At 39.0% G+C, this 18114-nt stretch overlaps 1 protein-coding gene across 3 annotated transcripts in view; it reads left to right on the forward strand.

Moving 5' to 3' along the window:
• Window positions 1-18114, forward strand: part of NOX4 (NADPH oxidase 4) — a 106901-nt gene that overhangs the window by 67385 nt on the left and 21402 nt on the right. For all 3 annotated transcript variants that reach the window (XM_074861057.1, XM_074861058.1, XM_074861059.1), the window contains one exon: window positions 3734-3815. In XM_074861057.1, coding sequence (XP_074717158.1) covers window positions 3734-3815 — 82 coding nt within the window. The remainder of the gene's footprint in view (window positions 1-3733; window positions 3816-18114) is intronic.

Raw genomic sequence — 18114 nt, forward strand, 5'->3', positions numbered from 1 at the left:
AGCTGACTTCTGAATATGTTGAGCTGGGAGTGGGGAGGATGAACAAAGGGTGGAAAAGAGGGAATAGGAATTAGATGAAAGACAAGGAAGAGAGGTATATGTAAGAGGACAGATTAAATCTCTAAAGCTTTCAATGGCAAACTTTCTCTCTTCATAGTCTACAACCTTCCTGATTTAGGAGGACAGGGCATAAGATTGTGTTATTACAACCAGCCTCTAGTCATCACAGGTAACTATGCTACACATTTAGCTAAACATATATGGTCCCACTGAGACTGCCTTAATGTAGCTGAGGACTTCTCACTTATCAAGGATTTGGAAGAAACTGTATGCTCAAAATGGAAGCCAGGAGGAACTGGAGACACTCAGCATGTTAAAAAGATAAGTTTGAGCACAAGATGTGGCCATTCTTGATGTCAGTGAGAACTTCGACCTGTGGGTAGACTTATGAGAGAGTCAGTGAGATGGTGTCTGTAGTGTCACACTCAACAGAGTGACAAAACAATCAATGGTGTAATTAATTGATCTCAGAACAGTGTAAAAAATCATTAGGGGACTAGCTAATACTGCCTTAAACTAATGCGAATTGCATGGATAGAATGAGAGACAGAGAAGATAATTGCAGATTTTCAGAAGTAAACCTTTTAAAACTTCGTTGAGTAAATGCTATTCATGTTTTGTTAACAAACCAGACCAACACGTAGACAAAAGCATCACATTTTAGGTACTAAACTGTAGGAAATGATGGAAAAGACTCAATTTTGGGAGATGTCTCTCTAAAATGATCCAAATAATGATAAGATTGTCTGTGACTTGATTTGGTTCTATTGATCAACTAGTGATTGCAAATCAAAATAATGTAAAAATGCTCTAATTAATAGGTTCATCAGTTCTCAATCTTTTATTTCTTGTTGTAGCATGGATTAGAAGAAAATCTTAGTATTTTGAAAAAAATTCTTCCCCCTTGGAAAGTATCATTGTGATTTTTTCTTGCAAATTGAAAAGCCTTCGCTTGTCAAGTGTTAGGCTTCTGATACTCACTTTTGTCAGAGCACCAAAAGTACCTGTGTTCTGTCAGTAGCTGCCAAAGCTCTCATCACCTCTCTCATCACCTTGCTCAATAATCCTTAAAGGCAATAGTGTCATTTGCACCAGTGTGACTTTTGTACTGTGCACACATATGTGTAATATGAGAATATCATAGACCTGAAGGGTGAAGCATGTACATAATGGTCCTATGGGACAAATTAATCCTAAAGGCTTCTGTTCAGTATGCCATTTCTCTTAAGAGGATTTACAGGGTGTGGAGGCTACATGTGCTGGAGGAAGTTGCAGGATGTATTTGAGATGAGGTGGAACACTACCATATAGCATAAGTGTTGCCATGGAAAAATGAGTAAAGTCATATGGTGAAAAGAAAACACATCTGCCTGGGAAATTTGCCATAATGTGGGGAAAAAAATAAAAGTTGACTTTAACTAAAACAAGATCCAGTAGGGAAGCTGTTTAGGCCAATTTCAGATGCCATAACTTGGCTGCTTTCACTCCAGTATTGTCCAGCCCTGGCACATTACTATTCAAAATAATTTCAAAATTGTGGCTTGTTGAATTGAGTCCTGGAGTGCAGCCAGGTGGCCTGGATCAATGGGAAAGGGCAGCAGCACAAGAAAAAGAGTCGCATAGTCGGAGATAGAGATGGAATATGGCTCTCTGCCTGGGTGCCATCCATCTTGGGCAGAACAATGGAGTGGAACATGTCTGTGTCCATCCTCACTGAGATGTGTTTTGTCTCTCCCAGGGAGTCACAGGCCCTTTGCAAGGTCTGCCAAACCAGCCTCTCTCACTTAACATGTGATGTGGTGTTGCGTGGTATTGAAATGAATATGTCTCCCCATACTTTGCATTGCTGTTGCACCTGGTTATAGACCCTAAAAAATAAATAAATCGAACTACACCAAAACCAAATCCTTAATCATGGCATCATGTTCTAGAGGGCAAAACCCTCAAGTCATGAAAGGAAATGCTATCGTTCAATGTTTGTCATTGAAGACTTCTTTTCCTTCCTTCACCAGGCACACGCAAAGGCTGTTGTTGTTCATACAAACCCTTTTTATAAAGGGTTCCTAGGAATGCACCAGTAGCTTCAGTTGCTTTGGGAGAATCCTGAAGTAGGGGTGGAAGCTAATGTTCTTGCTCTGATACATATGCGGTTGGATATTTTGCACCAGTGAAAGCTTCCCAAAGCCTTTCAGTTCTTGTCCAGTGGCTTTTGAAGGTCATATCATATCATCTTTAAGGATAACAGGGCATGCCCACATATAGCACATTGCCATATACCAGAGAACTAAGAAAAAAGTAAATCTCCGCATCTTTCTAAAAATTCAAGAAGAGGTCAAGAAGTAGCTATAATGGCAAGCTTTTTGTCAAGACAATGAGCAGGCTCATTGAGTTTCACTTCCATCTTTACAGCATTGCATTTATTGTTGCCACATCCAGTCTCTGTTCTGGTTAGGTACAGCGAAAGCTTAGTTACATTTTGAAGATATGGTAAGAATTTGGAGGTACAAGTGCTCATTTCTTTCAAAATTGAATCAGAAGAGGTGTAGAAATAAAGGAATGAAGTATCAGTCCTTGTTTCTTCACTGGCAGATCCTGATATGTCCTCTGAGATGTTTGTAATACATCTTAGCCAGCTGATGAAAGAGTAGATCAGGCCATCTGAGACAACTGACCTTTAAAACTGAGCCCTGAACAAGGGAGTTTTTCTTCTGAATTTATTATGCTTTCTTCAAAGTATTATAACTTTATGAAGTAGGGGTTTGGGTTTTCTTTTTCCATTTTAAAAGCTACATAGCAGAATTGTATCCAAATTAATGGAGTTTAGTTATGATGACAAAACACTACATAAAACTGAATGTTAAGAAAACCATCATATACTAACCTGTAAGAAGTAAGAAATCTGCTATGGTTCCTTTTTGGAGCTGGGAGTTTCAGATTTTTTCCTCCACTGATTTTCTGTCCCTTGATTTCCTTATCTGTAAACCCAGTGTTAGAGGATTTTTAAGATACATAGGGGTATATTGGGAGAAAGGACTATACTTATCCTCAGGTTCAGTTCCCAGAATGAAAAACTTACATGGAAAAAATAGCTAGTTTAGAGACACCCATGGTACAGCTACTACATACAACACAGGCTACAAACTGTGGTTTAACAAATGAAGGATAAAACCTGTAGCTGAAGACTTCAAGTTACTGAAGGACTTGTACTGCAATTTAATTTAGATTAATTAATTAGTCTATGTTTGTTTAGACTACTGTGATCCTTGAGTGACTAGTGAACTCTTAGTTGCTCCTGCTTTCTGTTTAGACTAAGCTCTTCAAGGCAGGGACTGTTTATGGCTGTCTGTGTGTGATACCCAGAAGACCTGTGTGCAGAGCTCAGAAATTTGTAAGCACTACTAGAATTCAATACTGGATAAAAAAAATAACATTTTAAAATATTATTAAAAGGGTTTACAAGAAACAGTGATTTCTAGTCTTACCAGCAGTTTTGTATGAATATATAGATTTTATTGCCTATACACTTAGCTTTTTCCTCTGGTAAATAGTGCTGGACAATATAATTCACTGATTTTACTGCTTGCTTACTTGTGGCCTGAACTTATAATGCAGAGTCACAGTCTGGGTTTTTTTTTTTTTCTTTTCTTCTTTTTTTTTTTCTTTGTTCTGACAGAAAGATTTCGGGATTTACTGCTTCTACATTCAAATCAAGATACAGAGATTCTGCCCATCTTTCAGCAGAGGCGCTATCCCAAGTAAGTAAGATTGTCTTCTTGGGAGAAATAAAATTTTTATCTATTTGCAGCGAGGGAGGATGAAGCATTTATAGCACTGTACATGCTTTTTGGTGTGAAGTCCTAAGGCAGAGCTGTTAGGGAGCCACACTTACACTGAGCTTTGCAGTCTTTCAGTGGTGTCAGGGAGAAGCAGACGTGCTTTGCAAGTGTGCCCTGCTGTCAGTGGCGAGGTGGTGGCAGAGTGCAGATTTTAAGTTGCCTGGATCAGTGTGTGGTGGAGTTTTGTTTCACTTGACACTGTGTTGACATAGGCAGATGTTTTGTCAGGCTAACCCCTACTCTGTCTTGTAGGATTCCATCATTTATGGTGACATATTCCCTTGGATTTTAACAACCTCCCCTCTGGAAGCTTGCAAGCACTAGAAAAAAGGTTTTTTCTGCCCTTTTTAGGGATATATGTACAGGCAAACCAAAAGAGTAGTGGTACGTGTTTAGGCAGTCTTGCATGTATTGAGTATCCTGGACAAAACCTCTTCTCCACAATGACATACCTGAATGAAACAATAAATGGTTCTCATTATTATATTGGTTAAAAGAAACAGTCACTTTCAGCTAAGTCTTAAAAAGAGGCAGTGAAGGGAAGAAAGAAGAAGAAGAAACAACCCTCTCATTAACCATGGCCTGAGTGAGCAATGAAAGAAGGCAAGTGCAGAATGGGCAAAGGGAGAAGGAAGAAAGAACGTCTGGAGTCAATCCAGCAATGATTATGGAAAGTTATTTATTTTAATTATTATTCTTACCAGATTCCTGAAATGCGTAAGAAGCCAGTGGAGCTAAGTATTAAATACACCTCTTAAAATCCGATAATACGAATTTTTTTTAAGAGCAGGCAACAAATAGAGGGCCTGAGTGCTGAAAACCAGTCACCTCCTCACTGTGAATACTTGGAAATAAAAACATTCAAGGCTGAAATCCTGATTGTGAAAATAGTGACATTTTGCATTGACTTCAAGGGAGACAAGATTTTATCCCCCTGAATTTATTGACTCCATTATCCATTGTCACTGTTTTACTGGAATGCTGTGAAGTACAATATATGAAACTGTGAGAAGCACCTTATGTAGATGGACTGGTCTACTTGTTTCACTAGGACTTCCATGAATTATGACTCTTCTCCTCACCCTTTGGAGCACTGGAACAGTGATTTTTCCATGTCAGTAGAACGCTTTGCTTGGCTTAGATGTTTTCACTTATGGTACAGACACTGTTAGACTGGTCTGAGAAACTAGTTTATCATCCTGCCTCAAAGAACAGACTTATTTCTTTATAAATCATTCCTAATGTGTCTGATTTTCCATCTCCTTACATTCAATTTATTGCTAGCATTCTTGGCAAGTACAGTCTACTAGTAATATTACACGTTGTCAGATTAATGGGTGAATGAGTGCCTGTTGTCTTCTGTTCAATGGATGCTTCAGCTCTTTGAAGATCATACAACAAATAGCTTGCAGTATGGAACTCTATTGCTGTCTGAAGTTATAGCAGCCTTGCGTCACAATGATACATGGTTTCAGCCATGCTACTTGGCAAGATTGACTGATTCCTCTAATATAGAAAATCAGCCAAACTTTGGCACCTAACTGAAAGAGAAGCTTGCATATGTTCTTAAAAGCAGTATATTTCTGTTTATAGCATCATTAATTGGTGCAAATTTGCTTGCTTGTTACAGAAATTTATCATTTATTATAGTTCACTTAGAAACTAGTTGAAGACTATTGACATGTCCTAATTTCCCTAGGGGTTTTCTTTCAAGTGAAATACTTGTGTTCAGCAAGGTAGAAAACCTGTTCATCTTCATAATGTATTTTGTCTTATTCCCATGTCTGTTTTTTCCCTTCCCTATGCTCGTTTTCATTGAAAGGTCAGTTAACAGAAATGAAGATAACGAACAGACAGATCTCATAAATCAGTGTTCCTTCATTGACTTCAGCTGAGCAATGGCTGGTTGTATGGCATAAAGATCTGAGCAGTAAGGTCATTTTAATGAGACATTGTCATGAGGCGTAAGCTGGAGCTTGTAATGCTTAAAGAAATGCTAAGAATATACAAGGTTAAAAATAGAAGAGAAATTTTAGTAATGACTTAGCTGAATAGCTTGCCTAAGCAGGGCTTAGTAGGTAGAAAGGACAAAAGTTTGCACATGTTTAAGAGACATATGTCCAAAGAAAGGAGATTGGATAGGAAGATATTCAGCATCTCTCAGGATATTCAGAGACATAGTAATAAATATTAAAGGTTAAATAAGGAAACTATAATCCATCAATTTTTGAAAGAAACAGAAACCTTGATGTTCCGGCCTGAATTATGTTCTTGTACATTTGTTATATTAAGACCTCAACTCTTTCCCAGGGAACAGCAGGATAATTTTGGGTACATGTTTGTTCTCAGAGAAGATGCCTGTGCACTGGAATGGCTGAAAGAAGTTTTCTAGAATATGCATGCAAATTGTTCTGGATTTGCTGGGGTAAATATTTCAAAGAAACATGCTTTGCACTCCTGGCTGATGAAGGGAGAAATGCAGGATCTTTTTATGGCCCTTGTGTTTGCCTGAGTTTATTCTGCTGGTCTTGGTTTAGCCAAGGAGCAAATACCTACTCTGGCACATGGAGGAGATTATAGAGACCTGAGTTTACAAAGATTAAGGTTTTTAAAGCCACACGGCACGTCACCTTGACTTCCTTGACTTATCACTGTGTGTCCACAAGTAGCGTGGCATCATGAGCACTGGTTCTGATCGTGGCCTTTGGGTTGAGATGCAGACTATGTCAGCACATCAGTACAGTATTCATCCAGTCAGCCCAAACTGCAGTATGCATCCTCTCACTTTTCTTTACAAGGTTGCAGAGCAGAAGGAGCTTGGTTTTATGTTATGCTTCATTCACCTGACAATGTAACTGTTTTGGAAAAATTATAGTTATCAGGGAAGGAATATGGAATTATTTTCTCCTATAAATGCCTACAGTAGAGCTTCTTAATGAAACATATTGCACTGCACGTAATTACAGGTTGCTGAACTAGTAAAACCAGTCTAATCCAGACAAGTCCTTTTGATACCTCAAGTGACTGTCAGAGGATGAAATGCACGGTTCAGAAATCAGAAGACACTAGACCCCTCTCATCTACCTCATCGGGAAACCCACCCATCCACAGAGAGAAATGTTTTGAGGAAAAAATTTGTTTTCTAGCTGACATGAAGCCATCACCATGTCCGTGAGGATTCACATTCCTGAAACTAAGAATAAACCTGCAGCTGTGAGCAACCAAATAGGTTGGGATACATAGCTGCCTCTGAGTGTACCCTCCAGGAAAGAGTCTCTATATGCAAACCAAATCACAGACATACTTGTAGCTTGTTCCTTCTCTCCCTCACTCCATGAGCATGCTGAAGTCACTGAGGTGAGTTACACCAACATGATCAAGCCTGTCAACAAACTAAACTTGTTGCAAAGAGTTTTATCCAACTCATTGCTTTGCCAATGAGCATTAGAGCTCCTATATCTCATAAAAAACTTCAGAGTTTCACTCTTAGCACATTTTTGCAGGAGCTTTCCTCACATGGGTATCAAGTTTATGCTTTTCTTCGTTGCCTGCTTCACCCATGAGATTCCTGCTGTTTTACTACATGGATTCATTTATAAAATGCAGGAACTGCTGAAGTGCTGACACAGGCTACAGAAGATTGCTCCTGAAGAAGATACTGTACGCTCATTAATTGGGCTGTAGGGCTCAGCACGTAACAGGGCTGTTGGTGCTAGCAGTAGGGTCCTAGGTTGCTCTGTCCCACCAGGGTCTTTTGGTCTTTTCCTGCTGACTCCACTCCACTCCTGACTGCCTGTGCTGTGTGTGCAAGGGAAGGGTGTGCAATAGCCTTGCAACACCAGGGAGAAGTGTCTCTTGTAGCTGGGCCTGATAATGTCAAAAGAAAAAAAAAACCAACAAAAAACCAGAATGATAAGGGAAGTGATAAAAGAAGTGCAAGAGTGAGGAATTAGGTTGGTGGGTGAAAAAGGCAGGAGAGAGGCTGACACTGCACAAAACAGTGCTTGAGAGGGATGTGCCAGAAATGCTACTGGTATTACATCTTTTTAGCAAATTTCTCTGTATACAAGTGATGTGACAGTTCAGCTGTACTTTATATTTTCAAGATATTGCTGAAATCCTCAAATATGTATGTGGGTTTTTTAGAGGGATTATTTGCTTCATTTTTTTCCCCCTTCAGAAATATTTGCAGTCTTCATTCTTATCTTCTGTGGGTTTGGTAGAAAAGTTCTTGGATGATTCATAGGTTTTAAGAACAGAAGGAGCTGTTATGTTCCAGCTAATTTGAGTCCCTTCTTAACATAAGCCATAGAGCATTACCCGTTAATCCCTGCAGCAAGCTTCTGGTTCAACCGGAGCATGAATTTAGAAAGATATCCAGTCTTTAAATTGAGATGTTAAGAACTGGAAAATTCACAAGCGTTTAGATCAGCTTGTTTCAGTTGTCAATTACTTCACGTATGTATAACATTAATTTCTTTAACTTCACTTTCTACTCTTTACCATCTCACTATACCATTTTCTGCTAAATAAGGAAGTCTTGTACCATCTGAAATGACACCTCTGTACAAGAGGTTGGAGGTCATTTAAACACTTATCCTTCTCTTGGACAAATTAATTCAATAAAACTTTTTTGAAGGGTAAGGCTTACTTAAAAGGTCTCTCTCTAGTAATTAATTTTTTCTTTTTAAGACCTTTACAAAGTTGGTTTTTTTTTTTTTTTAAAAAAAAAAACATGGGCAGGAATTAAGAAAGTATTTTGATAACTGTTTCTATAATGAGCACATAGAGAAATAACAACACTTCTTTGTAGTCAAATAGGGAGACAATGTAAATTGAGCACTATCTTATTATTTAAATGGAGTGACAAAGTGTTGAACTTTGGAGAAAAAAAATCAAGTTAGGACCTAACAGGTGTAATGAAATAACAGAGTTTTCCAAATACATTTACTTTCCATCAGTCACAAACTTACAAAACCTTCTTTGGCATATATTCGTAGTAAATTAAGGTAGACTTCTTGTATAGGCACAAAAATACTGGTCATTTTCATGTCACAAAAACCCATAAAAAAGAAGGATCTTATTTTTTATATATATATGTATTTTCAAATACTTATTTTTGAAGGTCATTTTTGAAAAGCTGCTGAAAGTTTAGCTCAAACAAAGCCAAATGGCGTTATTCAATTCTCATCATGGAGTAGTCTAGACAAATAGGAGGCAGAAAGTTAGTGCCCTAAACCATTGTGCCATCTGGTTCCCAATTGCTACTCATTTTAATGATAATGGATCAGTAATGGATCCATGCCAATTTACTACAGCTTGAGATCCAAGCCAAGAAACTGATAATATTTCATAAATAATACCCCAGGAATAAAACTTGTATCTTATTTGTAACTGTCTTAAGAAGTTTTTCAGAGTAAAATAATTTGTGTCTAACTAGAGGAAGTAGTGAGTTGTGGCTTCTGGCAGTGAGGATGCACAGACACTGCATCCGCTGAGAATCCCAGATTTAAGCATGCACAAGAGCAGCTAGCAGGATCGTGGCCTAGAAACCCATTTCATTTCACATTAGAAACAAAGGCAACATCTTTCTTGGTGTTCAACAAGGGGAAGAATCATGACATATGTATTTGTCACTCAGTCTTCATTGTAAAGGCAAAGAGATTTTTAATTCTAAAAAGAGGTGTAGAACTTTCACAGAGTGATTTTCTGTTAAGGCTTTCTGTTGAAGGGCTTTACAAAAGAAGTTCTCTTGTTCTGAAGGAGAAACTGAAGCATGGGACTCTGATGTGAGTTACCAGTGTCACCCAGGAACAATTCTCCTGGGGACAAGGCCAGAAATAGAAATCAGGTCTTCCACATTCCTTTCAGTTGTGTGCAATTGACTCTCTCATCTAAAATAACATCTATCTTGTTTTCCACTGCAAAAACATGTGGCCTGCCCATATTGCTGAAATCAGATGGGAAAGTGCCAAGTGAAGGAGCCTTTCAGAAGTGCCCACACAAGCACTTTAAATGTTTGTGTAGCATTGTACGTTAAGCATGAAAATTACTGGTTTTGAAGCACTCAAAGGTTTATTTCAAAATGCAGGCTAGAAGCTAAGTATCTCACCAGCAGCACTGAGCACTCAGAAAAACTGAGTCTCAGAGAATTTTGATTACTTGATTAAAAAAAAAAACAACCCTGCTTTAAAAGAAACTCAAGCTGTTTATAGAGAAGAATGTTTGTAGGTTTTTGTAGTGGTTTGGGATTTTGTCTCTTATTTTTATTTTAATGTGACTTGCAGTGATATCAGGTTATACTGTAGAGTTTGCAGACCAGTGCAAGGTGGAGCTCCATGACAATAAAACGTCAATTATAAGTAAAGGGCATTTTTCTGTCATTTGGGATTTTTTCCAAATGGTAAGAACAGTGGCAATGGGGTAAAGGCTGGTAGCTGCTTATAAAAAACAACAATCGTGTTAGAAGAGTAATCATGTCACTGAAAATGCAAGTATCAGATCTAGATTTCATTGCAACCATAGTGAAAATGGGAAGAAAGAGGACAGGAATTCTTACTGTGCACTACATGTTTGGGCTCAGATCCTACAAAGACTTGTGTGGACACACCCACATAGTATCAAACAAGGCCAATATCTTGAAATATTTAGGACTGCACATTAATCTCAAATGTGGGTCATAAATTCCTTGAGACAGAGGCTATTTTTGTTTAGAGTTTCAGTACAATGCCCCCGTAACTTCTAGTGCAAAATAAAGACACTTCTGTTCTGTTTGCAAAGGCCTCAAGTTCAAGTACCGACAACACAGAGTGAACCAGTCAATTTTGCTGCTAACTTCAGCAGAGTTCAGACCTGAAATCTAAGAAACTTTGAAGAAACAAGTACAAATCCTTTAGATGTAGAAAGATGTGGGGAAAACCCTGTATCCTCTGAGAGATTTGTGCAGCAACATATATGCAAAATTGAAGCTCCATGTGCATATATATTTTCTTTTAAGAACCAAGCAATCTAGAATGCAAGTTTAACTTAACTCTGTTTGTCATAGCATAGTTGTGGATCATTAGCTGTCACAAACTGTTTTATGCAAAACATTTCAGTGCTCTCAATTGAGAAGGGGAAAGAGCTGACTGAAAATAAAAGATGCCTACACCTTTCAAAATATTTGGGAGGTGGAATCACTGCTTTGTTCAAAGTGAATGGTATAAGACAAAACATTACAGCTGGTTTTCATTCTGCTGTTTGGGAGCATGAGCATGGTTCTTGATAAAGCCTATTTATTTATTTGATATATACCTGCCTAGTACTGAGCAGCAATGTGAGACTGTGGGGAATTATCTGCCACATGATATCTTGAAGGATGCTTTTTTAAACAGCTCAAACAGAAGTTATAGTAGTTTGATGCAGAAATTGTTAGTGAAGTTCTTTGATTCATTATGCAAGAGAGAGTTACAATGATCCCTTCAGCCCTTATATCCAATTTTATCATAGTTTTAAAAATAATGACTTATATTAGTTTAAAAAAATAGTTTCACAATTGCCATAGTTACAGAAATCCAATCACCAGGCTCTTGAAAAACAAGTGCTAAAGAGTCATGGTTGTTGACAGTAGTGACTTCCTCCTTGACTCTAGAGATAAAAGGGAACAGCATCATTCATTCCTATGTGCCTACCTGCACATTAGCAATTTAATTTTTGGCCCCATGCTTCCAGTGAGGGACCCTGGAGGCTGTTTTCTTTCCTAGAACCTGTTAAAGGAGTCAGCATCTTTTGTTGGTGTTTTGTTAGTAAGTCTTGGTGAAAAAGGGAGAAAAGAAAGACTCCAACTATAATAAAGGGGAAAATGGACAATATTATGCCCCTAAACATGTGAAAGAAACCAGGAGGGAAAAAGGCATTGCCTACCATCTTGTCCTATATATTTCTTATAAGACATAAGTAAAAACTATATTTCCTGGTCTCTAAGGAGGACAGTGATTTAGCAACACTCATTGCTGTTCTGGCCCTTCCGCAAACAAGGTTTGAAGAAGAAGGTAAACTGTTAGATAGGCATCTCAACTGTACCACAAGTCCCTCTTCATGCTGTTTAATAATGCAGAAAACAGCATACACTGCTTCTGCCCCTGGGGTAGCAGAGCAAGTGTATGCTCTGTGTAAGAGCAGAGGAGAGAGCAAACCTTCAAGACAAAGGAGACAGTTATCTTCTAGTTTTGCATAAAATGGGCAAGGATGGCTTGTTCTCATCAGAACATGAGCCTAGATTTCAGTTCTAGCAACAATTTGGTGGGTGGCACTAGTGGAGTGCTTCAATTCTGAGTGGCAAGTTCTTTAGTATATGTGAGGGAGACACTTCACATTTCTTTTTCATGCAACAAGTTGGGCTTTAAGCCCTTGGTGATAATCAGGGACAGCAGGAGTCCCATGTTGATCTAACAGCCATCCCCTGTCTCTTCTGAGAAATGGATAGGAGATATGGGCTGTGGGATGCTGAATGGAGCACCCTGAACTGAGTATCCCCAAGTAAATGTGTGCATCAACCCCCTTTCATGGAGGAAGATGTCTCAGTATCTAGGCTAGAGCTTAGCTCAGAAGTAACTATCAAGTCTTAAAAACTGGCAGTGGTAGAAAATCTATCTCATCCTGTAGTGTGTTACTCCAAATGTTAATTATCCTCAGTCTTGGGGATGGGAGTTGCCTGCTGGGAGGTTGTGCCCAGTAGGCCAAGCCTAGCTCCAAGGAAAGTTCCTCTACGACCACGTCAAGTGGTTTGTAAGAATCACAAGTGCTTTTGAACAGCCAGACAGCGAGCAGCTGGAAAACATTGTTAGCAGCTGCAGAACAGCAACAGCCCCTGATATTAGCTGCCAAATCCTTTCTGCGTGTTGCTTAATCAGCTAGCTGAGGCTGTTCATGAGCAGAATTGGAGACTAAAGCAGATAAATTCTAACACAAAAGCTGTTTGAATAGAAGATATATACTGAGTTTTTGGATGGTGAAGATAAACTGGGTGATGTTCAGAGTTCCTGGTTGTTGTTTTTTAATAGAAGAATTTTGTGGGTTACAGAGTTGTCAGAAAATTACCAGTCTAAGCACCTGCACCTAAAGTGAGGCATTACGTGTGTTGAGTGAGGTGGCTAGCAATTCTTTTCTTTGGTATCATGAATGTTTTTTCTCCCCCCAAAGTAATGAGAGAAGCTGTGTTACAGGCACCAACCAGAAAGAAAAGATACTAAAATCATTTGCTTTAGAGCCTAATAGCTTTCATGTAACACTTTGCTTTATTATTTAATTATCCATTGCTGTCAAGGTATCTTTGTAATACAAGGTTTAAATTAAGTTTGTGTACGGTTGAAACTCATTTAGAACCAAACTATGCAAGGAACTTTCCTCATTCCTCTGGGAGCTTATATAAAGCAAATTGCTGCATACTTCAAAAAACCACATGGGTGCAGGGTCAGTCCTCCTACCCCAAATCCATTTGACCAGTATGGAAACAGTAACCTAAACAACAACCTATATAGTTGTCAGTGTAAGCGTTCTCTGTCTCCTCTCTGGTTTCCAAAGTACTCAAAAGTGTCTAATGACAACCAAATGCCTGAGCACTTCTGAGGACTGGGGTCTTGCTTTCCTCTGCATGGTGCATCGGGATGTTACCTAAGAATATTATAGCTGTGTATTTCCCTTCACTGTATACTATGTCTTTTAAAGCTTAAAATAGTCTTTTAGATACATTACTGTTAGTGATTTCTAATATTGGAATGTTTAAGGTATAATTACTTCCTCTTTTAGACAAATCACCATAAAAGATTGAATTTCTTTATTATATTGATTTCCCTCTGCTAAACTAATTCTGAAGATCTTAAAATAGATTAAATTGTCCTTTTTTGCATGTATAGCTGAAGCTTCCTAAACAATATTTGAAATGCAGGCATTTATTTCCAGTGTTTTCTCCAAAATAAAGGTATTTGCATCCCCTCTCAAAAGACTTTGAAAGCTATTTGTAGTTTATTTTTTGTGCCATACTTTTTATGTTGTTAGGGAAAACAGAGCAATGGAAGTGATCAGTGACAGTTTCTCCATCACATGTACTACTATTACCAGAGCAGAGCTGGGCCATACGTTTTCTTGTGCTTCATCCCCAGATGTAGTTTCAACTTGGATCAGGCAAATCATGTAGATGTAATGTTATCTTGTGAAGGAGTTATAAACCTGGTGTTCTGAGCATTTGGGCACTGTGAAGATGAAACTTTGTGATCTTAATAATATACCAGAGTATCTCCTGCCACTGCAGTTTTCAAGGGAAGCAGTTCTAGGATTTCAGCTAATTGCTCCATCAGTAAGAGTCTGAAGTGTGCTGGAGAGATCCCACTCACTTTGCTCAAAATCTAGGAAACTGGCACTTCATTTAAGCTGGTATAAGATAAGATCTGTCAGAGTTGTGAACCAAAATCATGCTTGTCATAATTTTTTAGGGTAAGCTGCAAGAAGGACTGGAAAGTACCAAAATCCATTAGTTAGGGTGATACAGTAGGCAATTCAGTGGCTGTGCCAGTATTTCTGAGTGGGAAGGGCGGGGGCTGCTGTCCTGAAGGATCACAGCTGATCTGAAGAGTGTAAAAGTCATTGGTTACATATTTCAGTTATATCCAAGTGAAATGCTGTGCTGCTTTCCACCCAGAAAGAGCAAATTTTCTCTGAAGGACAATCATTACATGTCAGCTTCTCTGTTGGGTCTGTTTTGTTTCAAGAAGACAACATGAAATTTTGCTTCAGCTCAATCTTGCAGGAGAACGGAAGAAAAAGAAAAAACTCTAAGATAAGTGTGGTTTCTGAACGGCTTGGAAGAGAGCAGTGATGATGAATATTGAGTGGTCTGAGTGGGAGGATGAAGGGAGGGAGGGATGTAGAGCAGGAAGGAAGTAAAGACAGATGTAGCTTTCTGTTTTGTGCACAGTCCACACATTACATGAAGAAAGATACCTCAATTCAAAAGAACAGGTTTACCGGATGGGATCAGCAGATCAAAATATAATGAGCTTGTCCAGCTGCATAGGGCTCTAGCTGTAATGAGAGCCTTTGGGCACTGCTCTTCTGTGACAGGCAAGAGATGCTGGCATTGATGGACAACTTGAACTCCGTCTTGTGTTGGGGAGGAGGGTTTAAGGAATGTCTTGCTAATTTATTTGCGAATTACTGTGTCCCTAGGAGAAAACAGGCAGTGAGTTTAGCATCTCCAAGGCTTCTTTCACCCATGGTGCCATTAGCATGCACTTGAGCATCTAGTTCCAAGCTATGAGTGCAGCATAAGGGCTGTCCCCTGGGGCTCGGCCCCTGCTTCCCTCTTTCAGAGTCAGCACAAGCAGCACTTCTGAGATGGGGAACTTCTCTAGCTTTCACTGCCCCATCTGCAGCATCTCTTTGCTGTTTGGATGCATTTTTGCGTGTCTGTCTATAAGCATATTGCCTTCATGTTATTAGATGGCAGTAAGTATCTGTGTAGTGGTTGGTGGTTAACTTTTCTTGGTGCAGATTTGCACTACAGTTAATGAATCCACGTGAAGGGATTGGTGCAAACAGTGATTATTGAAATTTAAGCTAGCTCTCTCAAGTCATTTTATAGCAAGATAAAGCACGGTGGCTGCAAGCAACTCTAAAGAGCATCACTGGAGATTAAGAAATCCATTCATCTCTGCATTGGCTATGCCATCTGTACGTGGTCAAATGAACCCCCTTCACTGAATTAACTTTGTTGTTAGTTATTTGGCCCTGCACTCAGATTCTGGCACCAGCAAATAGCATCTGCACCGTATGGAAATGTTTTGGCAATTAAGAGCCAATTAAATTTGGCTCATTCCCCTGGTCTATCCTTCTTATGATGTCCAAGGAGAAGACTCATGACTGAAATATTTAGCATCTGTTAAAAAACAAAAGGGGTGTTTTGATTTTGCTGAGTCTGGGGTCTGTTTTTCTCTGCATTGAAGGTCTCTTGGAGGATGACAGTTCAAGGGACATTGCACCATAAAACTTGTTCACAGAAAAAAAAATATAAAAAGTGCTTCTAAACCATGTGTAGTTTTGTTATCATTGGGTCACTGGTGGTAAAAAACCCCTGTGCACTCAAATATTTGAATACTGTCATGTAAGGTTAATGAAAAAGAATGAACAAGGAAATAATGGGGCTGGTGCCTTTATCCACAGTCACCTTTACCCTTTCTTTCACTTGTTTTTCTTGGTAAGACTTCTCCAATGAGATACGAAGCTATCGCTTACCCTTTTTAAACTGTATCAATCAGGTCTGCACATAAAAGCCATCAGCTGGACAGATGGAAACCGTAAAACAATGAATCTCTAGAAACACTCCTTTGTGTAATATTGTCCTTCCTTTCCTTTTATTTGCTCATTAAGGACTGTGATCCATACGTTGATGGGGTTTATGACCACCATTCTAGATGTATCTATGGGCGTCACAAACTTGTAATGAAGTAATTGTTGCAATGCTGTTCTCTGTTTGAGAAATATGACTGTTCCCATCTAACAGGTAGATGCTGTCACTCGATGTTAAACAGACTTGCTCAAGTTCTCCGAAGGAAGGTATGGCAGAGAGCGAGTTGGATCCCAGCACAGAACCCAAGCTTCTGCATTCATCCTTCCTCTTTGTGCTCTTTGAACTCTTTGTAAAGTTTCTATTCCAAGGGGGAAAGTACCTTTTGATTAGGAACCTTTGGGCACTTCCACAATAGATGTAGCAGTAATAACATTAGAAATGCGTGGTGGTGTTTTAGCAAATGGTTGATGAATGCAACCATTAGGGAAAATATAAATGCAGTTTTCAGAATCTCAGAAAGGAACAACCAGAAAGTATGCACCTGTCAGTCCAATCTTCACTTTACAATTTGTTTAAATTACAATTGTTAAGGGAACCCTTAAACAGAAAGAAAGTAAATGGTACATGGAACACCTAAACCTGATCACAGCTGATGGATACAGAGTTAGCTCTTCAAATAATGAGGTTTGGTAGATACACAGAATGAAGACCTCTAGGATTTAATCCATTGTGTACTGCCCGTGTCCTGGTGTATTTACTTACAAGTATAGGTACCACAGCAGGATAAATAGTAAAAAGTAGACTTGGTATATATATACAATTGTATAGTGGATATCTGCTTGATAATATGCCTTTCAGTCCTACAGAAATAAGTCCTGCTACCATAGAATTCAGTGGTGTTTTTGCCATTTGCTTTGACCTGGAATAGAATTTTTTTTTTCTATAAAGAATTTAGCAAAGTATTGTCTAAATAAGAATACAGCACAGTATGTTCAAAAGAAGAAAAGAAAAAGTCACTGCTGACAGGTGGCAAGAAGCAAATAGTTCTTAAGCAGACGGTTTTAAAAGGGGTGAGGTATCAAATATGCAGCAATTCATCTTGGGGCTTGTTCTTTTCAATATATCAAATAATGAATGACAAGAAGGGAGATGTAAACACCAAGTTAATTAAATCCTCGGATAATATTGGACCAGGGAGGGTAGTATATTTCAGAGCAGATGGATTGAAATCTCTGAATGATCTGGCAAATTTCAGGAGGTGGGTGGAAGAAAAGGAGGATGAGTTCGAATAGGCAGAAATGTCAGACAGTTCACCAAGAGAGAAATTACCATTGTTGAAGAAGAAACAGTGACATGGGGTGGGGGAAATGTTAGGATCATACTTAGCACTTTATAACAGCTTTTTGTCTGCATGTGTCTGAGTATTAAACCTATTAAATTAAGCATTCCTGATCTCGTGAAGGGGAGGTCTGAGAAGGTGTTGCTACCTGGTTTCACCAAAAGGAAGAGCATAGCTGAGGATGTAAATATTCTGGAAATGACAGTGGATTGGCATGAGAGAGATGGGATTAAAAGGCTGGACTTCTCTTCCTCTCTGACTGATCAAAACTGGCATTTGAGGTCAGACCTGAGGCACAGTCCTGTGATCTGTATTTCACAATGACAACGAACATGACAGGGATCAGCTTGACTAGTGTGGAGCTGCAGGACACTGATTTTATGCAAGAAGTCTCACAAGTCAAGATTTGCCATGTCTCTAGAATGAGAGACCAGTCACACACAGTGGGGTTTCTCTATATACACAGAGCAGCTTCAGGGGGCCTGGTCAATAGGAAATGGTATTGGACCTCCAGGAAAAGCTCCTTCAGCTTAGACCCTGACTCTGTGCTGTATGTA

This window comes from Strix uralensis, chromosome 2, assembly GCF_047716275.1.
Source record: "Strix uralensis isolate ZFMK-TIS-50842 chromosome 2, bStrUra1, whole genome shotgun sequence".
In the NCBI taxonomy this organism is placed as follows: domain Eukaryota; kingdom Metazoa; phylum Chordata; class Aves; order Strigiformes; family Strigidae; genus Strix; species Strix uralensis.